The following is a 24304-nucleotide window of genomic DNA, read 5'->3' as shown; positions in this document are numbered from 1 at the left end:
GGAGTCAGCTCCGCTGGTCCCAGGTTCAATAGTGCCAGAGATGGGGAGTTCACCACTGCTGAAGATAACTTACGAAATTCTTCCCTATGTACAAACAAGTCCTACTTCCCAGCTATTCTATCCAAGAAAATACCATGTCGCTTTTGGCATCTTTCATCTTTCATCTTTACATTGACGCCACCTGTGGTCACTAATATTTAGAGATTTCGGGGACCCTTCCTTGCCTACTGCATCTCTTGTTTCTGCAATTCCACTCTGTCAGGGAGCAGTGACTGTGATGTCAGCCTAGCAGAGGGTACACAGCGTGGTCCCTCCACCCTCTACTTGGCACGCCGAGTCTACCCACCCATGTCACACACAGGTGATTATCTTCTCTACGTGCCCCAACAGGAAGTGTGTTCCAGACAAACCGCACCACCCCCCCCCCCCCCCCCCCCCGCAACTCTCTCCAACGCACGATCCAGTCCTCCACACAAAAGGCAGAGTTAAGACTCATGACCTCAGTGGCTCTTCCAGGTCTGAGCCTTACTGATTCCTGCTCTGAGGGAAATCCAGCTGGCGTTTACAGAGCTTCCTGGGCCACCCTTTTAACACTCCGAATGTCTGCCAGGAACTAGAGGCAACTGACTGGGTCCCTGTTGGAAACTAGGTGCTCCACATTCTCAGCTAGAGCCCAAGTCAGGCCCATCCCTCCCTCCCTCCCAGACCCACATCCTGTTTCCAGGCCCCGGAATATCCCTCTACTACCATCCAATGTCTCTTCTTGCTAGGAAAGTCTCAGATATTTGCCTAAATGTCACCTTCTCTGCTGTTGTAGAGGAAAAGGTTATGGAATCGGAAACATTGATGATCTTCTCAAGGCTGCTTAATAGGGAGAAATGAAGTAAACACCGGCCAGAAATTGGTAACTATCACACTTCAATTCTTAGCACATCAATTTGATGCATTCTCTTTTACACATGAGTACAATCCAGGATTCCCTCCCCACCCCACCCACACTTACAAACATCAGTGCCTTTCCAGAAACTGATTTGGGATCCACAGGAGAGGGAGGCTCTAAACTCAAAAGTAAAGAAACTTCAAAAGGCTAATTATATGCATCTGGAAAGAGACTCAAGGATACACTTTGAAACAAGAAGTGATAGTGAACAACGTCAAAGAAATATGAACAAAGATTAGGAATCTGGAAATACATTTGAAAAGAACTGTTCATCTTAGCACTCATTCAAAAGAACAAAGGAGAGTCCGATATGGACTCCCTGTGAAAGGGTCATGCGGTTCAATGAAGCAGTGAGAATCTTTCTTGTTAGCTGGGTTTCATTATGGATTAGGGAAGGGCTGATTTCAGCATTACCACTGTATTAAAAAATCACCACAAGCTACAAATACACCAAGCCCCACACCCCCATCTCCCTTACCCAGCCCTATTCCCCACTCCCCCGCCCCCACTGCACATAGCACCTTCTAACTTACCGTGATTTACTTACTATGCTTATGGTTTGCTGTGCATCTATCCCCATCTGAATGAAGTTCCATGAAGAAATGTGGGCTGCTCACCGCTGAATCCCAGTACCTAAAGCAGGGCCTGGCACAGAGCAGAACCTCCATGTTGTTGAAAGGAATGAACATTTCTCTCTCTTCGCTCACAGATATATGCAGGCTTTTAACATTTCTCTGCCTGCAAGATCCTTGACCAACCCCTTCTCTGATGCCCACCAATCACTATACAGCTCACTGGATACAGAGGCCCAGGGCAGGGAGAGAATAAGGGCAACAGCGAAGAGACAGCTGGAGGTCAGGACAGAAGGGAGATTTGGGGTCATGTGGACTGGCTTTATAGGCAGGATGAAAGAAGGCTTAAAGAAGAGGGCCTTGTACAATGAGCTTTCACCCCTGTGTACCCACACAGCAGCTAGACAACAATGATTTGCTTTTGAGCCCACCTCCCCTTCTGGGCCAGCCAACGTGAAGCAGAGACTGACATGTTTGCTCTTTGTATCCCTCCTATGGGATTGAGACAGGGCCTGACCCAAAACTGTGTGTCTAGGGAGGAGGAGTAGATGAAAGCCAGGTTTCTGGAGACCATCACTCCTACCCCACCTCCCCTGACAGTACGAGCAAGGCAATTCAGAATTCAGAGAATGGCACTTTATTTTAAGACTTGATTTTTTTGCCATGATTTTCTACCGATTCTTCCAGGATGGTGTCATCTTCTTCAACAGTGACCAGGACCTTCTTGCCCACCAGACTAAAGATGTCTTCAGGAGGGTAGCCTTTGGGCTCACCCACCTTCACAGTAAGCATGTCCAACGTTAGAACAGTGCCTTCTGGAATTTTCACTTTGGCCACCACGGACTTGCCCAGCTGTGGATAAAATTAAGACTCAGTGCCAGCCTCCCAGAAGTTAACTGGAACATGTTGTTTTATACCCAAGGTCCCTGACCAGTCTTCACAGGTACCCTGGGAGCAGGGACTTTGTTCTCCCACCGGTGCCTAGAACAGAACCTCACACAGAGTGGGGACTCAGCCAGTGTGGGGTGAACTTAGAGACTCAGAGAGGGGCCTTAACAATAAAGTGTAAAGGAAAGGGCTCAGATTATACAGCCAAACAGACCCAGGTCCAAATTCCCTTCAGGCGGGTACAAGCCGTGCCTGAGTTTCTCTGTAAAATGGGAAATAATAGTGCCTCCAGCATGTCAGACGACTACAAGAATTAGTGGTAATAATATATGTCATCTACCTGGAACATGCTCCCAGTACGTGAACATTATGATTTGTCATCATTCAGTTCAACATCTCATTTTAAACGCGGAGAAACTAAACTGAGATCCATAGAGGGCAGAAAACTTGGCCAAAGTTGCAAGAAACTGGGATTCTGACTCCTGGCCCACTGCTCTTAAGGGACACAAACCTTACAGCCACCATGCTCGGTAAAATAAGAATATAGAGGGCTCACAAAAGACCGAGTGTGCCGTTATTCAGCGGACGGGAAAAGGGGCCGCCTACGAAGGGGCAGGCAGGGACAGGCAGCCGAGGGGAATGAAGGGTACCAGAAGCTCATGACCAGTCTTTCTATGTCTTGTCCCTAAATGCTGTTGAACAAGTCACTGCACCATGTGAGGGCCAAGGAGTCAATTCTAAAAGTAAGTGCCAGGACAAAAGGTCTGTCAGCGGATGTTATCCGATCACGCATCCCACTATCCATCGCTGTTTGCCCAGGGAGCCAAGAGGCTCAAAACCAAAGTAACCAAATGCAAACTCTCCCGCATTTCTGGCGTGATTCTCTCTCCCTTTCTTCTGCAAGGCAGTCTGTTTCCTTTTACTGTTATTTTCATCTCCTGGTACTTCACATCTTTAATTTGAGGGAGGCAATCAGGCCCCACTAGAATAAAAGATGAAAACATTCTTCACGCATGCCTGGTGTTTGGTCTTTGCCTCGACCCAGACAGCCACAGCAGATCAGGAGCGGCTGCAGTCCTGGCAGCTCCAGGACACTGGGCTGTATGACTAGAGGCCAGGACAGGTCTAGGCCACGGCTTCCAAGAAGCCCAGGTGGTCAGCAAACCAGGCAGTCCTTGGCCTCAGCGTCCCCTCTGTCTGAAGGTCAATGCTGCACAGCTCACACTGCTCCTGAGGGAAGATTCGCCACCCCCCCCCCCCCCCCCGCCAACCCCCTGCACCACACATGGCCCTGTCCATCTAGGGCCTCCCTGTCCATCTAGGGCCTCCTCCGTTTAGGGGTGCCTCTGTGTATCACAGGCCCTTCTCCCGGTGCCTCACGGAACCCCTTGGCCCAACTGTTTCTCAAGGCTTACCTACTCCAAGGGACCCCAGGCTTGACCACCCAGGTGCCTTCTACCCCCACCCCCTTACATCTCCTGGTGTCTACAGCACTGGTGCCACAAGCTTCAGAGACTTGGTGGGAAGCCGTAACGTGATTCTAGGAGGCCAGAGAAACTGCTGAGGCTCCCTTAAGTGACAAGCTTCTCCTGCGGCTGATATGAGCCCAGAGACACTCAGACGGTCGGCCCGGGCTCAGGCAGGGTTGGTACTGACTCCCCTGGCACGTAAGCCCACTGAGGCCCCACTCAGAGCAGTGCAGCCTGGCAGAGTTGTGCAGAACCCACCTTCTCGTTGCAGGCCATCTCACAGGGCAGCAGCTGCTTGGTCGGGGAGCCCATGGCCCTTTCCACAAGGCGCACGGACCGCACCAGCTCGGCCAGCTCTCCAGGCTCCAGCGAGGCAGAGTGGTCACTCCCCTTCCAGGTCTTGTCCAAAGTTATGTGGCGCTCCAAAACCTTGGCGCCCAGAGCCACTGCGGCCACAGATATCGCTATGCCTGTTTCGTGGCCAGAATACCCTATGGGAATGTCAGGAAAGAGCTTCTGATACTCCTTTAAAATAGAAAAAAAAGAGAAAAGGCTAAATTATGCATACAGTGCAGAGTCAGGAAGAGCTAGGTTGGAGTCCCAGTTGAGCTGCTCACTCTTTGAGCAACTACAGGCAAGATGCTGAGGCTCTCTGAGCTTCTCCTTCCTGGGATAATAGTGGTACCTGTCCAGGGCTGCTCCAGATGCACGAAAAGCACTCAGCGCGCTGGAATGCTGCCAAAATAATGGCTACCGTTATCAAGAATGCACTCCAGGAATGCTTCACACTACGCGAACCACCAGGAATAACAACAGAACCACGGCCGATTGCCGAAACTCATTCAAAAAGCAGCCGTCACATTTAATTAGCCTGAGCTGCTGAAAGCAAGTGTGCTGTATGCACACATATCGTCATCAATAATATATGCAGCCCAATCTCGAAACAATCCTTTGGGGAAAATGCTAAATAATTAACTAATCTGTGATCTATAATTCACTGAATGTAACAAAAGACATTCGTCAAGTGAGTCTTGTCATTGAGGGTGACCGGAAAGCTTAAGAGTAGTAGGAAGACCCAGATGGGGTTTGATATAAGATTAGGGCAGCTGAGTGGCAAAGGCCCCGAAAACCAGGCTGTAGGGTGCATAATGAACACAGGAATGCAGGTGACAGGGTCAAACTGCTCTAACATGGTTGTACCGGGCCCGGGACGGGGCAAGCGGGCAACTGAATCCTCACTGTGCCCTGGTATCGAGAGAGGCCACGACGGCAGCCTGGGTGAGAATGGAAAGAGGGGCCACACTCCACAGAGAAAGAAAATCAAGGAAAATATCTGGAGTCTCAAACAGTAAACTGCCCATTATAGTGATCTCTGTGGGATGAGATTCCAGAGCACGTTTACTTTCTAGATTATGTTTTCAGAGATGTTTGAGTTTTTTTTAAAAACCATGTTAAAATTTTTAAAATAACATGGTTTAGAGATAAGCTAGAAATGGAGAAAAAACCACCAACTGGGAGAGACACAAATTTAGGTAAAGAGACAGCAGTGTCCGTTTTCAAAAAAGGCTAATTTTTTTTTTTAAGTTAAATATGAAGACTGTGTAGCAACATGCACAAAAGCTTATACTCTCGTGGAAAAAGCCAGAATGTCAAATACTGTTACTAAAAGGAAAATATAAAAGGGCACTGGTTAATTGCAGTATCAAGATTAACTGTGTGTCTGTGTATATTTGCAATTCCACTAGTATCACTACAGCGTTTCTGTATGATAATTACATATACATGTTTCTAATTAAGTGGAGCTTCAGGTGCTACGAGGCGAAAGCACGTAGGGATGGAGATGGCCTGAGACTACAAGAGACAAAGGGTTGTAGTCCCAGCTTTGCACCACGACGCTGTGAAAGCTCAGGCAAGAGTCCTTTTCCCTCTGGGACTGGATTTCACCATCTGTAAGATGACTGAGGTGGATAGACCAAATCCTGGGAGAGAGAAAGCTCCCTCAAGTCTGTCACTGTAACCCATCTGGGCCTCAGGGAGGCTCAGGATTATAGGTAGAAAACAACAGAGCTGGCAAGCAGCGCAGAGAAGGAAAAGCCAGAAGTTTCAAGAAGGTCTCCTACAACTCAGTATGAAGAAAACCGGACAGATATTTGTACACCACTGTTCCTACCAGCATTATTCGCAATAGCCAAAAGGTGGAAACATCCCAAATGTCCATCGACGGACAGATGGGTAAACAACACGCAGTACATACGCACAATGGAATATTCTTCAGCCTCAACAAGCAGTGAAATACTGGCACACGCTACAGTATGGATGAACCTCGCAGACATTACATTAAGTGCAAAAAGACAGACACAAAGGACACATATTGTAGGATTGCACTTAGATGAGGTCTCTACAGGAGTCAAATTCATGGAGACAGAAAGCAGAATGGTGGCTGCCAGGGGCCGGGGGGAAAAGGGAATGGGGAGTTCGTGTTTAACTGGGACAGAGTTTCAGTTTGGGAAGATGAGAAAGTTCTGGAGATGGATGGCGGTGACGGTCGCACAACGGTGTGGATGTACTTAATGCCACTGAACTGTACACTTAAAAACGGTTAAAATGGGAAATCTTTTATTTTGCCACACACATAGACACTAAAGACAACGTACTAAAAAAGGGTATGAACCAGCAGTTTACAGAAGAGGGACCTCTAATGGTCAATACACACGATACAGAAAATATAGAGAGGCAATTATGAGGACTCACACCTAAAATTTCATAGTGGGAAAAATTAAGATTGGTTTTCAGAAAATTTAATTTATAATCACCCTCTTTAGAATATATCTGCTTCCTTAACTGCACAGTTGGTTCTAATTTAATTCTATAACTACGAGATTGTGAATGGAGGGTCAAATTACACGAAGCATGTCAAGATGGGTTAGAATTTTGGTTACAACGAAGGCCCCCTCTTTCCCACAGTAAATGACCCAAGAAAAGCCATTTTGTTGTGGCCCAGTCAGACAACGGCTTGCTCACCGTGATGATGCATAGGTTGACGTCCTCGGGGGAGAGCGGGTACGCACTGGTACACTGGAGGAAGCAGAAGTTGGGGTTGAGGGGCTTCACAATCTGATAGACTTGCTTCATGGTGTCCATCGACTGCATCCCGCTGGAGATCACCATTGGGCGGCCTGAGTGACCCAACGCCAACACCATCATCACTTTCTCTTTAGGGGTTCTGACTGTCCCTCAAGCATACCCCAATTGCTCGTCTCATCATTCAAATGAACCCCACAGACATCTCTCCAACACTGTGCCAGCCGCTGCGTGGTGAGAGGGGAGCTTGGTGGATTCTTGCCCTCAACCCAGAGGAAATGGAGACTCCCCTCACCCTCAATATTACTGTTTGGCAAAGTGAACTGAATCGAGGAGGCAGAGGAATTTCACACTCCTCAGAGAAAGGTGAGCATCTCATTGGGGTAAGAGTGTGCACAGCACGGTCGGGTGAGCACTGCCCCCGACTCGAGAGCAGATGTGTGAGCCCCGGAGCGGCCGCCTCCCAGCTGTGTGGCCTCGCATGCCTCATCTATGAAGCAGTATGAAGCATCATAATCAAATAACCAACTTCAGTCCCAGGGCTGTTTTGAGAATCAAACGAGATGATTCAGGTTGCAAACCCACTTTCCAAACCATAATGGAGGAGGGTAGAGACTCTACAAGATCAAGACTATTTCTCCAAGTCAGAACTTCCTCTGTACTGCCATATCCTCAATTTCATATAAATCAACACAATAAAATAATTTTTAATTTTAAAAGTTCTTATCAAAACTGACTTGTTCTTAATTTCTTTCAAGTCAGCACATGCAACTGTGGAAGTATATGCTAATTGAAAAAAGAGGTTTCTAAAGTCTGTCTTCAGGAGACTTCATTAGCGGGTTCTACTAAAGGAATAAAAATGGGAAGGTTTGGACTCCCTCATTTTAGGGCAAAAATTAAACACTTACCTTTTTTGGCGGTCTTTTCCAGATAAGGAAAATTGTTAGTGTCCCCAGATCCAACTTTGAAAAATGGGACATTCAGCTCATGCAGAAATTCAACTGCCATCTATAAAAACCAAAGAAGGAGCTCTTTCGCACCACCGTTCAAAATTACTGCCCTCGGGTCAGGCGAGGAGCCACAAACAGAAAACCCCCTGGTCTTGCCCAGCAAGAGGGACTCTCGCAACAACATGAAAGCAGGCAAAGATGTGTTACCAGTCCTTTCATTCACATTCAAACCTTCTTTCATTCCTAGCCACCCATCCATCTGTCCAACAACACTGCATGCTGGCCTGTACTGGTGATGAGATCTGCCAAAGATTCAGACCCCAGGCGAGACATCCCTTCCCAAGGGACCCAGGGAGTGTGTGTTGATGGTACAGTGGTGAGAAGAGCTGCCTTCCAAGGGACCCAGGGCCCAGTGAAGAACTGGAAAAGGGTTGAACAACCTAATCCTGACCCAGGAAACTGGGTGGCGAGAAAGTTGAATGGCTCCCAAAGGCCTCACCCTTTACTCAAAACCAAATAGCCAGGGAAAGAGGCCATTTCAATCCTTGCCAAAAGCGGGAAAACATGAAGCATTTTATGGCCCAGGCCTGACATAGTGATCCACAGCTGGCAGGGCCCATCAAACCCAAACCCTCTCAGCCCCCAAACAATGCTGCCCACAGGAAAAACAAACCTCATTCACTTTTTTTGACACAACATCACTGCTTGAGGTTACCTATGGAGGGCCCTTTACCATCGTTCACCTCCACTGGGATTCATCAGTAAGACTCAGGATCAGGAAACTGGCAAGTGTCAGTGAACACTTGCTAAAGGAATCAGTGGGCCACAAGTTTTAAAAGTCTCAGTTGGTCATCAAATTACAAAAAACTACATTTTTTACTATTTTTAAAAATTGAAGTAGGAGATCAGAAGTGGGGAGAATCAATATCTCAGAATGTTTCCCTATACCTAAGTTTGATCTATTGTAAAATGCTGCCTGGGTTTCGGAAGTAGGTTTGGAAGGCCTGATCAGCTACGTCACTGCTTCTCACACTTTAATATGGGATACCAGTCTCCTGGGGATCTTGCTCAGATGAAACGCAAATTCTGACTCTGCTGGGTTAAGGTGGGGCCTGAGGGTCTGTGTTTCCATTAAGTTCTTGGGTAAGACCGCCACTGCTGCTCCGTGAACCCTATTTTACAAGGAGGTCGGTCACCGTGCCTGAAAATCCAGAGGGCATAGGGTGGCCAGGAACAGCATGAGGTCATTCGGCCAGCAGGTGCTTTAAGTCAACTCGCTGCTGCCTGAACTTCCTTCCATCTTGTCGGCAGGTGATAAGTTACTCCAATCACTGGCTGCAATCAGAGACTAACTTTCCTCATCTGTAAATCCTCTAATATCGTGAAGGTTAGAGCCGCCAGAAAGCCACACCCGGTGCATAACCAGCCAGTGAACAGTTCAAAGGCAGTTCACAACCCCCTGGGTCCAAGAGACGCCATCCAGTGTGGTCTGAGTTCTACTCCCAAGCCTGCTAAACTACCTGTACTGCGGTTCTCACGGTCTTCCCTCTGCTATATTTCTTCCTCACCTCTCTTCTCCCTTCCATGTTGTTCCACCTGGCCTCTCCTGCTCACGTGTCTCTCACACTGCTGACCAGCCCTATGATGGAGGATGAAAAACATTCCTTCTAAAGTGTTTATTGAACAAAGTTGACTTCCCCCACTTTTCTCATTCTATCTGGCAGATAGAGTGTTTTCTATTGTAAGAGGGAAAACCCTATGCTAAGTTTTCTTCTTTATAATGTTCAACTTCTAAGAGAAATGGCTCCTGATGAAAAAGCCCCCAAGGGCACAGAGGATGAGCCCACTCAGGAGAGGCACAGGGCGAGCAGGAGCGAGGAAAAACCAAATGCAGGAGAATACACTTTGCAGAAGCTTACCTACGAAGGCTGGAAAATCTGCTTGGAATTCTACAGTTTTCAAGTGAAGAAAGGGGACAAATTCCTCTCCAAAGGGAAAGGGGCCTGTCTGCAGTCCTCCCAGAGAACCAGTCCCACCTAGCGGTCACTCCGAACACTACCACTGTGGCTTCATCTCTGCAAAAAGGGTTCCAACCTCAGTAATGGGGAAGATCCTAGCCTTCCATCCTGAGGCTGTCTTGCCGTGCCCAGGCCCCCTGAGGCTAGGTTAGTGCCGGTGCCACCCCCCCCCCCCCCCCCCCGTTCTCCAGGGACTCCCTGGCTTCCCCTAGTCTGCCCACCCTGCTGTCCATCCCCTTTTCATCTAGGGGTACAGTGAGGCCAGGCAGCCTCACATCTCCCTCCCACCCCGCAGCACAAAGGCTTTCAGTCTGTCTGGAAGGAATTCTGCTGACAAGACCTTCCCTGGGCATCCAGCTGGCTTAATACACAGAAAAGGGCCCAACCAGCAACCTGGTTTCAGTGAAATGCTGCACTGCCAGAACTCCCTCTTACAGAGTCCCAAGAAATCACTTGTCTAGCATTTTATTTTTTTAATTCCAGTGCTTCCCAAACTTATTCAACTCAGAACCTTGCTTACTGGGGGGGGGGGGGGGGGGAGGCGGGGAGGCTTTATTGCCAAGAATTAATTGGTAATAATTATTATCAACGAGGATCGATAATGTGTGCCCACAGAGTCCCCTTTCTGCATCATGGCCCACAGATCTGAGGGGTAACCAAAGCAAGAAGAGGAGTTGGGATTTTTCTAAAGCCCCTTCCCCTGCTCTCAGCTTTTGGATCCTGTGGAAAAGGAAAAAGAAGCCCAGAGTGATGAGTCGTGGAGAACAGGGTCCTGGCGAGCTGCCCAGCGTGACAGAATGATGAGGGGGGAAGCATGGGACATGAGACTCCCCGTGGCCCTGTCAGAGTGCATCACGGCTTGGGCAGGGGGGTGCCCTGCTGGTGGAGGTGGCAAAGGAAAGAAGAGAGGAGGAAAGAGGGCGCCTCAAAGGGCACCTCTGCTAGGATGGGGCACCTGTGTGTGAGGGCAGCACGTCCTTCACCACCTCGACCGTCATGGCCTCCATTTGCTTTCTCAATAGAACTCTCCATTTAGACCAAAGGAACTCTACTCATCTCAGCCCCATCCCACGAGCCTCTCTGCAGCTTTGGCCAGGTGCCCTGGTAGTTTTCTCAGCCTTAATAAAATTCCACGACACCACAACCTCTCCTCAGCATATGAAGAACACCTCGGGACAGCACAAAGAGTGGAGAAAACAGGCACTCCACAAATGGCTACTGTCCACAAGGAAGTTAAGGTGGGTAAATACTCAGAGCCACCTGCCAGGTAAACACAGAACAAGGGACCAACCTACTTCCAATAGCCAGGCAGACAGGACGTGCAGGTTCAGCAAAGGGACCTGGTAAGCAAAACAAATGAACTCTTGTAAAGGCTCTTAAGAACGCATTTCCCCTCACTGCCTTCGCCCGGGTCAGCCGGGAGAATCCTTGGGAACAAATGGCATTCCCAGGGCAGAGAAGCCTCCTTGTCCACACAGTGTGAAACAGAACAACCCCAAAGGGTTCTGCATAACAGAATGGCCATCATTCGGTGGATGCAGGTCTGGCACAGCCCTCGCACCCAACACCTCGCCACTGCCACGTGGGGCGGGCACCTTTATTATCCTGTTTTTACGGATGGGACACCTGCAGCTCAAAAAGGTCACATGAGGCACCTGAACCCACAAAGTGTCAACTTGAGAACCTGAACTCAGGCAGTGTGGCTGCAGAGCACGCGCTGCACACACCACACAGAAGGGCTTCCTGGGGAGCAGAGAGACAGGAACCGAAGGGAAAGGCTGAGGGGCAGATGCCGCCCACCAATCCCCGGGCTCTCCTCCATCTCCCGGCTGCTCCTGCTTCTAGCTCCAAGCCACCTACGAGCGAACGATCTAAAGATCTAAAGAGGTGACTTTTCCCAGGCAGCCTCACAGATGCAAGGAGGTGCCCTCTCTCCTTCAGAGTCCACATCCTGGAGCTCACATGCCTGGCGACACGGACTGAGAAGGAAAGTCCTCATTCCAGGTGTAAGTGCCCTTAGTGACCTCTTCTCCGGCTGGGAGAGCCCCTGGACGGCAGCGGGTTCACACTCGAAAGGAAACAGAGACCCAGAGAGGGAAGGGTCTCCACAAGCTCACACTTGAGATCAACTCAGAGCAGAGTCAGGCTAAGAAGCCGGCCGTCCTGACACTCGGCGCAGGTTGCCTACCTTCACCGTAGCTAATGTTTGCTAAGTGCTGGCTGTGTGCTATGCTTTATATCAACAATCAGGTTTCATCCTCACAACAACCTTGCAAGATGGGTTCAGGTACTAACCCTACTTAGCAGCCGAAGAAACAGGAGCACAAAGAGGTTCAACAACCTCCACACAGAATGACAGGCGGAACCACATTCAAACTCAAAATCTGACCCCAGAGTCCATGCACTTAACCATGAGATCAAACGGCCTGGGTATGTGACATTCGGCATGGGGTCTCAAAGGTTTACACTCTTTAAAATTACTATGGACCCTACAGGGCTTTTGTTTTTGTAGGTTCTAGCTACTTATATTTATTGAATTAAAATTACAACTAAGGAATTTGGGCTTTTTTAACTTTAAACTTTTAATTTTGAGATAATTTAGCTTAACAGGAAGCTCTAAGAAATAATACAGAGAATTCCTATGTACGCTTCACCCAGTTGTCCCCTATGGTGACATCTTGCAAAACTAGAACACAAAATCACAACCGGGAAATTGACATTGAGAAGAGTCTACCGATCTTACTCAGATTTCACCATTTTTACATGTATTCGTTTGTGTGTGTGTGTATTTAATTTTATGCAGTTTTACCATGTGCACAGACTCACGACTACCAGTCACAATCCAAAACTGTGCCATCACTCCAAGTATCCCATGTATTACACTTTTACAGCCACATCCCCTTGCCTTCCTTCCCCTCCCTAACCCCGATAACCCTTTCTCTGCTCTCCACCTTTGTAATTTCGTCAGTTCAAGATTGCTCTATAAAATGAATGGTATAGTATGCAACCTTCTGAGACAGGCTTTTTCACTCAACGTAATACCCTGGAGATATATCCAAGCCACAACATGTATCAGCAGTTCATTCCTTTTATGGCTGGAACCATTCATTCACCTACCTACCAGAGAACTATCTGGGTTATTCTAGTTTGGGGGCTGTTACAAATAAAGTTGTTATGGACATGCACGTACAGCTTTCTATGTCAATGCACGTTTTCATTTCTTTTAGGAGAAATTACCAAATGACGCATGGCAAGCAACGTGATGAGCACACATCTAGTTTGTGGTGGTGTTTTTTTCAGGTATGCAATAAATGGTTATTTTCTACGGAGATAAAATGGACACACAGCAATGTATTAGTTCTGAGTGTACAACATGATTTGATATACATATATATTATGAAATGGTTAGTTCAGTCATTACCCATCCCCACACATAGGTACAAAATTCTTTTACATGTCCGGTTTTATAAGAAACTACCAGTATCCTCTAAGTGAGTGAATTGTGATATGACACCATATGTGAATTGTACTAAAATAGAGTTGTTTTTAAAAAAAGGAGACTACCGGGGCACCTGGGTGGCTCAGTCGGTTAAGTGCACGACTTCAGCTCAGGTCAGGATCTCCTGGTTCATGAGTTTGAGTCCCATGTCAGGCCCTGTGCTGACAGCTCAGAGCCTGGAGCCTGCTTGGGATTCTGTGTCTCCCTGTCTCTCTGCCCTTCCCTGCTCATGCTGTCTCTCTTTCTCTCTCAAAAATAAACATTAAAAAAAAAAAAAAAAAGGAGACTACCATATTATTTTCTAGAGCGATTATGCTGTTCTACATTCCCACCAGCTATGTATGAATTATCCATTTTCTCTGCGTCCTTCCCACCTTTGGTGTTATTGTCACTTTTTGCTTTAGCCAGACTCACAGCTATGTAGCAAGACCACAATGTGGTTTAAAATTGAGAAATTTTTAAATCATAAGAATAGACAAGCACACACACACATACAAAAAGATGAATTGGACAGCATCATAATTAAAGATGTTTGTGTTTCAAAGGATATCATCAAAAAGTGAAAAGACGATCCAGAGAATGGAAAACATTTCCACAAATCTGTATCTGACTAGGGACTCCTATCTAGAATATATAAAGACAAATAACCCAATTAAAAATTGGCAAAGGATCTGACAGATATTCTTCCGAAGAAGGTATACAGATGGCTAATAGGCATATGAAAATATGCTCAACATGATCAGCCATCAGGGAAATGCAAATCAAAACCACGACCAGATACTATTTCACACTTGCTAGGATACCTAGAATCAGAAAGTCAGATCATATCAAATGTTGGTGAGGATGTGGAGACACCGGAACCCTCATATACTGCTAGGAGGATTGTAGGTGCAGTCACTTTGGAAAAAAAACAGTCTGGCAATTGCTCACAAATTAAACACAGAGTTACCATATATCATCCCGGAGAGAAATGAAAACATGTCCCTAAAACCTGTACAGGAATGTTCATGGAAGCATTATTCACACTAGCCAAAAAGTAGAAACAATCCAAATGTCCATCAACTGACAAATGGGTAAATAAAAGGTACTCTATATCCATAATACTGAATATTACTCATCAATAACAAGAAGTGAGGCACTAATACACGCTACAACACGGCCGAACCTTGAACACGTTACTATGTGAATGAAGCCAGACAGACAGGACCACATACTGTCTTGTTCTGTTTATATGCAATGTCCAGAAAAGGCAAATTTATAGAGACAGAAAGCAGATTAGTGGTTGCCTAGGCCTGAGGGAATTGGGGGGGATTGAGAAATGGCTGTTTACGGGTACATGATAAAAATGCGCCAAAATCAATTGCGGTGATAGTCACAACTCTGTGAATATGTGAGAAACAACTGGGGGCACCTGGGTGGCTCCGTCACTTGAGCGTCTGACTTCGGTTCAGGTCGTGATCTCATGGTTTGTGAGTTCGAGCCCTGCATGGGGCTCTGCACTGACAGCTCGGAGCCTGGAGCCTGCTTCAGATTCTGTGTCTCTCTCTCTCTCTCTGCCCTTCCCCACTCGCTCACTTTCTCTCTCTTAAAAATAAACATTTAAAAAACAATAAAAACAAATGAATTGTAAAGTAAGCTTTAATTGGTGAATTGTATGGTCTGTGAAAAGAGTTGTTACTAAAACAGAGAGCATACAGCATACCTTTCCTCAGGTACTGCCAGCGGAATGGCGTCATCGAACATCATGCAGCTTCTGGAAAACTCCACTATACACGTGGGAGAGTATGACAGTGAAAAAGGCAAATCACATTTGAGTATCACTACGAAAATAGTCTGGACCTGGTGGAGCTTCTGAAAGGTCTCACGATTCCCCCACGGTTCCTGGACCACACTTTGAGAACTGCCGCCACACTCTTCCCGTTACTCTCATGTGTTATTGTTGATCTCAGGTGTCACTGCTGCGGAATTCCCAAATGACCTCTTCCACTTCCCCCTTCTATGGACTCAATATTGGATACAGTCAGGTTTTAGGAAAACTGTCCTGGGGAAGCAATTATGTGGTGGAGGAGGGGGGCAAGTACACCCCCGAGGCTAATTAGTTTTAACAAAAAGACCAGGCAGGACTCAGTCCTCAAATGCCAGTGCTTCTTAAAGTAGCCACTCTGGGAAAGGCTGTGTGCTTATTGCAAAGACAACACTAGGGATCCAAAATATTTGTTGTAATCTTCTTTGGAAATTCTCTCCAGAGCTCTGTGGGCCCTACAGAAACAAACCTGCCCATTACTGACTCGTTACTAAGTCAATCAGACCAAAAGTTTCACGTTTAGCATAGGAAGGATGAGTAGTTTCCTGAACCCAAACCTGCCCTCTGAGGACGGGGGCTCAGTTGTCTCTGAGTGCCTGAGTCCTAGGGACTGCTAAAGGGCAATCCCAAAACGCCACGAACCCGCAGTAATGCGAAACAGGCATGTTATGAAAACAAATGTCACTTTCTAGGTGTGAGCTTCCTTCCACCAAGGCACTGACTAAGCAGGTACTGGCATGTATCAGGATCACTATGTCAGGATCTGAGTTCACGGTGAACACACAGACCTAGTCCTGCCTTGAGACGTGTGCTTTACACATATGGTCTCACCAGTTCCAGAAAACAAGGCCTGCATGTTCTGTATTTTAATCAATGGGTGGCCCTTAAGAGGAAACAGGCCCAGAGAGATGAAAGGAGAGCGTGGTCAGGCAGGAGGGCTCTGGAGTCGGCCTGGCTTAGCTGATCCGTAACTACTGACACCCTCCCTATGAAATGGAGATAATAACTATCCTACCCAGGGCGCCTGGGTGGCTCAGCTGGTTGAGTGTCTGACTTCAGTTCGGGTCATGATCTCATGATTTGGGAGTTCAAGCCCCACATGGGCTGGCTGCTGTCAGCTCAGAGCTTGCTTTGGATCCTTTGTCCTCCTCTCTCTTCCCCTCCCTCATTCATGCTCTCTCAAAAATGAATAACTATTTTTTTAAAAAAATTGTCCTATCTGAAGAGGCTAAGAGGAGTAAATGAATTGATATTTTTAAAATACCTAGCACAGAACTTGGTACATTGTAAATACTCAAGAAATGTTAGCTAATAGTAAAACCAAAAACAACACCCAAGTCTTTTAGATCCTAAAGCCCACATTCTTTCCTGCTTAAACTTTTTTAATTTACAGATCGTTTAAGAATCTGATAGGAGCGCCTGGATGGCGCAGTCGGTTAAGCGTCCGACTTCAGCCAGGTCACGATCTCGCGGTCCGTGAGTTCGAGCCCCGCGTCAGGCTCTGGGCTGATGGCTCGGAGCCTGGAGCCTGTTTCCGATTCTGTGTCTCCCTCTCTCTCTGCCCCTCCCCCGTTCATGCTCTGTCTCTCTCTGTCCCAAAAATAAATAAAAAACGTTGAAAAAAAAAAATTAAAAAAATAAAAAAAAAATTTAAAAAAAAAAAAAAAAAAAAAGAATCTGATAAAAACTATCTAAGTGATGAGTAACTAAATTCTACTCCTGAAATCATTATTACGCTATATGTTAACTAACTTGGATTTAAATAAAATTAAAATATTAACTAAAAAAAAATCCACTAGGGCGCCTGGGTGGCTCAATTGGTTAAGAGGCCGACTTCAGCTCAGATCATGATCTCAACATTCATGACTATGAGTCCCATGTCAAGCTCTATGCTGACAGCTCAGAGCCTGGAGCCTGCTTTGGATTCTGTGTCTCCCACTCTCTCTGCCCCTCCCCAACTCGTGCTCTGTCTCTCTCTCAAAAATGAACTATTAAAAAAGACCAAACAAAAAAAACTCCACTAACCCTTTTTGTTTGGTTCATTCATTTATTCCTTCAACAAGTATTTCCCAACCACCTGCTGCACGCCAGGCACCAGGGATGCTGTGGGGCTCGGAGTTTAGTAGGGAGGAGTTAACACACAAGAGTACACAAGAGTACACACACAAGAGTAACACACAAGAGTACGCAATTACAAAAGTACCAGAAGAATACATCTGGAGGGGCCTGAATCAAGCCAGTGAACAGGAAGAATTCCCAGAGGAAGTGCTCTTTAAACTGGGATCAGAAAAATGCCCAGCAACCTCTTTAGGAACATTTTCCATAAAAAATCTCTCCCCTTGTCCCCAGGAAAGCTCTTGGGCTTAGAGACTCTCAGGCCATCAACATCAAGGCGGCGAAGAGCAAGGGAGATGCCCAAAGGCTCTGCTGAGCTCTGCAAAGCCACACACACCTGCACGGATGCCCAGGCAGAACTGAAGGACCAGAGAAAGCACATGGTACCACACATCAGATCTGCCTTCAAGACCCATTTCCTAGCTGTGTGACTTTGCACAAACCTCCCAGCCCCTCAAAGCCTCTATTTCTTCATCTGCAGAGTGGGGCACAGTAGGGATAAAATATATTTACTGGACGGGAAGATGCTCTGTAAGCCGTAACATATAACTCAAAAGTAGAAAATTATGATTATCAAATGCACAACTGGAGCTGAAGAATGTCATGCTTATGAAAGCTGCAAATTAAGGGATGAATTTGGGCCACAGAACTGAAGCCTGGATGCGTCATTTCCCACAGATGCCTAGGTTCTCTGCCTCCCCACCCTTGTTAAAACTACCAACAGTTGGGGCGCCTGGGTGGCTCAGCTGATTAAGCGTCTGACTCTTGATTTTGGCACGGGACACGATCTCGAGGTTCGTGAGTTCAAGCCCCACATTGAGCTCTGCACTGACTGTGAGGAGCCTGCTTGCGATTCTCTCTCTCTCCCTCTGTCTCTGGCCCTCCCCTGCTCATGCTCACTTGCTCACTCTCTCTCTCAAAATAAATACACATTTAAAAAAAAAAAAAAACTACCAACAGCCTACACTAGACTTCCGTTTCTTTTCAGCTCAATTTGCAGCCCTGTTTTGGGGTTGGAACAGTGGCACAAATGGTCAGAGAGGCCCACAGAATGAAATGGAAGTGTTTCAAATATTCTGATCAACTGAAAGAATTCCAGATGTTTCAAGTCATAAAAATGCTCATAGGTTTCATCTAATGATCCATGTCTAAAAAGCTATCCCGAGGAAACAACACAAAACACAGAAAAACGATGTCCATGTCCACGTCCAGCATTATTTATAAGCACAAAGAACTGACCACATGTCCAAAAGTAGAGAAACGGTTAGGTACATTATAAATCCTCAAAAGAAGCACTGTATTGCTATTAAAAATATTAAGCACAAGATGTGGGGATACATATGTCAATTATATCTCAATAAAGTTGGAAAAAAGAAAAAACAAGATATGGGTAAAAGCTGGTGATATAATGGTAAATGGGAAAAGCATGCACAACTAAATATTCACAAATGTAGCAACCAGGCAATGAAACATGTATATAAAAGACTTCAGGAGGAAATCTACAAAGAGAACCACCCTATAGGGATTATGGGTCAGTTTTCTAAACTTTCTGTGATTATCTATTATTTTTACAATTACAGTTTTTACATTCAAAAAAGAATTCATGAAAGGATCTCACAGAGGCAGGTCACAAAGCAGATGGGACCTGAGACTTGGCACCAGCTGGACTTTTCCAGGATGTCAGCATGCCATTCTGTGAGCAACTCAGGATGACACCAATGTCCCCCATCCAAATCACCGAAGGCCACTCAGCAAGTGCCTGACCCCTATCAGAATGGAGGTTTCCTGATTCCTAGTCCAGGCCATTTTCCACTGAGAGAAAACTGGTCTGGCACGGGTCTCCCACAAGCTTTGAGGGATTCAGGGATTCCGGTGTGGCTGCCCCCCACTCCCAAAGACAACTGGTTTGGAAACTTCTGGTATTCCTCCCACAAAACTTCACTGGGCCTCTGCTCCCATTGGCTTCCCATTTAGTGGGGCATTGATATGGTTAATGTGATGGGGAACTCTAGGTCCAGAAAGCACAAAAGTCTCAAGCAAGGGCTGGAGCCAACTCTAGGCCAAAACCCACCAGGCCGCCTGCTGTCCCCTGGGTCTGCTAAAGTGGCAGGTAACAGAGTGGGAATCATGAGGACTCACCTCATCCATTCCAGAGGCAGTGAAGAAGATGCCAATCTCCTGGGCATATCTCTGCAGCTCCCTGTACTGGGCATGGCTGAACTCCAGGTGGCGCTTGTGCTCCCCATACGTCTTCCCCCAGGAATGCTTCGACGTGTAGGGCCTCTCCAAGGCTTTCCGATTAAACTTGTACTCCAGCTCACTCTTCTGGAACTTGGCACAATCGGCCCCACACTCCTGCAACACACAACAGGGCTCCTTCAGTGACTTGTCCTGGATTCTCACAGAGGAGAGAAATGTTGGAGCAACTGCTCTGACATCAGTAACTTTAAATATAAAGATTGACTGAGGGGCACCTGGGTGGCTCAGTTGGTTGCGTGGTTGAGCATCAGACTTCGGCTCAGGTCATGATCTCGCGGTTCGTGAGTTCGAGCCCCACATCGGGCTCACTGCTGCCAGCCTGCCGGCACAGAGCCCGCTTCGGATCCTCTGTCCTCCCTCTCTCTGCCCCTCCCCTGCTTGTGCTCTTCCAAAAATAAATAAATAAATAAGTATTTAAAAAAAAAAAAATAAGGTTGACTGACAGTGGCAAAAGGGGCAGAAGGAAGAAAATCTTGAAATAAAGGCTGGGGATGGAGCTTCCCCCTATTTTTCCCCCTTAAAATGCAAAAAGGAAAAAATGAAGGCTTTTAAAATTTTATTTTATATTAGAATATTGAAAATAATTCAAGAGCTAAAGAAGATTTTAAGTTGGGTAACTCAGCAGAAGATAGCAAAATGAGCCCTAGGCCAGAATTGAGGGGAAGTCAGAATCTGCTAACCCTTGGAGAAATCACTTCCTGTCTCTGGACTCGGCGTCTCCATCTACATAAACAGCAGCTCTGGGCCAGCTCCAGGACCCTTCACCGTTCTGAGGAGCCCCTTATGGGGCAGGAAACAGACAGCTCTGCTTTAGCTGTTTTGCACTTGTGCGTTTTGCATGGCATCTTGTTTGAACAAGAGGTTCTGGAGCAAAAAGCAAACAAACAAGACTTAGAACTAAGTTCCAGTCTTACTGAACCAAAACTATAACATAAAATCTGGACTGTCCGACTCTAAAAGCCACAATTCTATTGCCACACAGCCCCCAAGCTCTTAAAACTGCTTTTAAAAACTACTCAATAGAAAGATGAAGAAAAACCCTCTGAAGTCTCAACTCACGGACATTTAGGGAGACAGAGTTATTCACGCTGCTGAAAACCTCAGCTCCGGAAATATCTGTGCTAACAGTTCTGCTCCCACTCCTGGAAAGACCACAAGATGGCATGGTCAGGAAGATTCAAAACACAGAACTGAAAGTGACCTTGGGCAACAGAGCTCTCATTGTCCACAGGAAGATCCCCAGGCCCAGAGTGACCCGAGTACAGCTGCACAGCGAATCTCTGGCTGGACTGGACAGACTGCTTCCCTAAGGCTGCAGGACAGGTCTGTCTCCTGGCTCACGACTACAACCTGACTGCAACCTGGATCTCGCTGCGACAACCAGGCCTCCAGCAAGCTAGGGGGTAGGGCCCCACAGAGCGCTGCTTCCTGCCTCCTTTGCTTCTCAGCTCTACCTCAAGGAGTGGACTTACCTTCAAGAAGTGAAATAGCTTGTCTGCTCTGGGCAAATGTTTCCTTTACAGCAAGATGAGAAAAGTAAAGTGGCAGAGACTACTAAAGACAAGAGGTCAGAGAAAGTTCTACCACATTCCACAAGACAGCAGTTGTATGAGGAGGAGAGCAGGGTCTTCCTCTGCTTTCCTCAGCTTCTTTCCTAAAACTGAGCGACATCTTTTAACTGTTTAATTCTATGGTGAACTCCAGGTTCAGAAAACACAATCCCCGTCCCTGTTTTACTAAAATGTTGATGGTTTCTCTGTTCAAGGTTTTATGGATTCTCTCCTGGCAAATGACAAGCGGCAGAACTCCAGACGGGCCAAGGTGTGATGCTCCATTTGCAGCAAAATTTGGCAATTAAAAGTACATTCAATTAGGCAACCTCTAATTATAATACATTTATATTTTATATATAGCATATAATTACAATAATATTTTGCTGTAAGAAAACAAAAATAATTGAATGAACTCAACTTTAAAAAAAAATTTTTTTTTTAAATGTTTATTTATTTTTTTGAGACAGAGAGAGACAGAGCATGAACGGGGGAGGGTCAGAGAGAGGGAGACACAGAATCTGAAACAGGCTCCAGGCTCTGAGCTGTCAGCACAAAGCCCGACACGGGGCTCGAACTCACGGACCGCGAGATCATGACCTGAGCCGAAGCCCGACACTTAACCGACCGAGCCACCCAGGAGCCCCTGAACTCAACTTTTAATATTGCAAATAGATTCGTTTCATGGTCTGAGCAACTCTGGGTAACTAAACATGGAATGTGACTTTATTTGGCAGCAAAGACTTAAAAAAATCCTAAAATACAAAAGATTTCAAAAGATTCCACTACTGTAAATTTAAAACCAAAAACAAGCACACGCTATGAAACAAGTGACACTGAAGCTTAGAGAGGAGGAGTCACCCGCCCAAGATTATTCAGCTAGTAAATGGTTCTCTTGACTCCAGTCCAGTGTTCTTTCCACTACACCAAAGCCTCAACCTCTTCATTCTCCTCCCCTGTCCCAAAACTAACCTCCAAAATTAAAAGAGCAGGAAAACAACAACAACAACTCTGTTTCTTTCCATGGCCTCAACACCTCTAGGTATTTTTACAACTTTAGCATTCAGAGGTCACATCTCCACAAACAGGTTGTTCCCTAAATTAAGAGCAGGAATTTTCCCCCTAGAAAACAACGTTACAGCACAAAGGCTAGAGCCCTCTGGCTAGGAGCAAAGCTATGCAATGTAACATTTACTACCTGTGTGCCCTTAGGCAAGTCATTTCTCTGAGCCTTTAAAATGAGACCAACAGGGGCACCTAGGTGGTTCAGTCGGTTGAGCGACCGACTTTGGCTCAGGTCATGATATCGCAGTCTGTGAGTTCGAGCCCTGCGTGGGGCTCTGTGCTGCTGACAGCTCAGGGCCTGGAGCCTGCTTCGTATTCTGTGTCTCCCTCTCTCTCTGCCCCTCCCCCGCTCACGCTCTGTCTCTCTCTGTCAAAAATAAATAAACATTAAAAAAATTTTTTTAATGAGACCAACAGCATCTACCATGTATATTGTATTGTGGGAATGAAATGAGATGGTGCATTTAAAGCATTTAGCCCAGTATCTGATAGGGTAAGCACTCAAAAACAGCAGTTGTCACTCTTTAAAAGTGTTTTTTATGGGGACGCCTGGGTGACTCAGTCAGTTAGCATCTCTTGATTTTGGCTCAAGTAATGATCTCACAGTTCGTGAGTTCGAACCCCACATGGGGCTCTGCGTGGATGGTGCAGAACCTGCTTGGGATTCTCTCTCCCCTCTCTCTCTGCCCCCTACCCCGCTTGCTGTCTCTCTCAAAAACAAATAAATAAGCTTAAAAGAAACTGTTTTTATGATTCAGTAGACTTCCATAAAAGCAGAGTTACTCTGCAAAGAAGAGTAAGGGAAAACCTAATCACAACTGATGACATCAGGTGAACAGCTTTGACTGAAGGGAAGAGGAAAAAAACCCAGATGCAGTGAGCAATCTCTAAACCAAGGAATCACAGTGCAGACCTCATGCTGGGGGCTAGAATCACAATGAAAACACCACAGTCCCCCCACTCAAGTGTCTCACAATCTAAGACAAGAGAGAAAGAAACTTAGACAATGGCAATGCAATCTGGTGGGAACAAGGATAGGGGCCCATCCTTGAGGGGAAGGGTTGGAAAAAGCATCCAAGTAGATCTGTACAGAGGTAGAAATTTGCCAAGAGGGAGCAGTTAATAATATGCATAAACCTCCTATCGCTACATTTATTGAGTCCTCTGTGCCAAGTACTGTGCTAAGAGCTTAACATAAATCATCTCATTTGATCCTTACCACTCTGAGGTTAAGTACTATTACCAAGCCGATTTTCAAATGATGAATCTGAGGATCAGAGAGGTTAAGTAACCGTTATCCCATGTTCACACAGCTTATAAGTGGTGGCGTCCAAATTTGAACCCAAAGTCCTAGCATTTTAACCCTTTCATATTCCAAACACAAAGAATGGCAAGTGAGAGAGACCAAAGCAACTTCCAGGAACTTCTAGAACTTCCTGGAAGTAATTCACTGTCGCTGAAAGATATGGGAGATGAAAATGATAGGCAAGAAGGAACCAGGTCATTAAGGTCTTGAAGTCTATGTTAAAGGGTTTCGACTCTACCCGCGGCCAACGGGGAGCCCCTGAAGTTGTGAGGCAGGGGTATGACCTGATCAGACCTGTGTTTTAGAAAGATCACGGTGCCATCAGAAGGGGGTTAGGTCGGGTTAGGAGGCAACTGCTGTAATGCAGTCAGGAGCGTGGAGAGGGATGAGGAGAATTCCAAAGATTCAGAAACGCAACTGCAAGCTGGACGCCAGGTCGCACACGGTGCACCGAGAGGCACAGGAGTTCCCCGCCGACAGCTCTCCCGCGGCCCCGCCCCCGGTCCCCGCCCTCTATTTCGCGGGCTCTGCCCTTACCTTGGCCGTGCGGATCATGCGCTTGGCCACGTCCAGGTCGCCCTGGTGGTTCTGGCCGATCTCGGCAATGATGAAGCACGGGTGCTGCCCGCCCACCCAGCGCCCGGGACACAGCTCCAGTTCCAGTGGCATCGCGGCGGCTTGCGCTCCGGCGCCGCACTGCCCGCCGCGAGTCCGGTCCGCAGCCCAGCGGGGACCACAGGCCTGCCCAAGCACGTCAGCTCCGCCACGTCAGCCCGCCGCCGCGCAGC

At 46.8% G+C, this 24304-nt stretch overlaps 1 protein-coding gene across 2 annotated transcripts; it reads right to left on the bottom strand.

Annotated features, from left to right (window-relative positions):
- Nucleotides 1–2133: 2133 nt before the first annotated feature.
- NANS (N-acetylneuraminate synthase) lies at nt 2134–24275 on the bottom strand. 2 transcript variants are annotated; one of them, XM_060609234.3, is made up of 6 exons: nt 24054–24275; nt 19476–19691; nt 7859–7958; nt 6891–7045; nt 4128–4394; nt 2134–2364 (listed from the first exon to the last, which is right to left on the bottom strand). In XM_060609234.3, exons 1-6 carry the CDS (start codon nt 24183–24185, stop codon nt 2155–2157), a joined length of 1080 nt encoding a protein of 359 aa, XP_060465217.1. In that variant the 5' UTR covers nt 24186–24275; the 3' UTR covers nt 2134–2154. The 2 variants fall into 2 exon arrangements, with proteins under 2 accessions (XP_060465217.1, XP_060465218.1); XM_060609235.3 differs by lacking the exon at nt 24054–24275 and adding an exon at nt 20655–21402.
- Between the last annotated feature and the right edge of the window lie 29 nt (nt 24276–24304).

The sequence above is a fragment of the Panthera onca genome, chromosome D4 (assembly GCF_046562875.1).
Source record: "Panthera onca isolate mPanOnc1 chromosome D4, mPanOnc1 haplotype 2, whole genome shotgun sequence".
In the NCBI taxonomy this organism is placed as follows: domain Eukaryota; kingdom Metazoa; phylum Chordata; class Mammalia; order Carnivora; family Felidae; genus Panthera; species Panthera onca.
Note: the sequence above shows the minus strand (reverse complement) of the source record. Positions and strands in the feature narration are given on the sequence as shown.

Excerpts from the sequence above, each read along its gene's own strand:
- NANS (XM_060609234.3), bottom strand. The coding sequence starts at position 24,185 with ATGCCACTGGAACTGGAGCTGTGTCCCGGGCGCTGGGTGGGCGGGCAG. Across the intron at positions 7,046-7,858 it reads GGAAAAGACCGCCAAAAAAG|GCCGCCCAATGGTGATCTCC; the intron begins GTAAGTGTTTAA and ends TGGGTCACTCAG. Across the intron at positions 4,395-6,890 it reads TCAACCTATGCATCATCACG|GAGTATCAGAAGCTCTTTCC; the intron begins GTGAGCAAGCCG and ends TCTATTTTAAAG.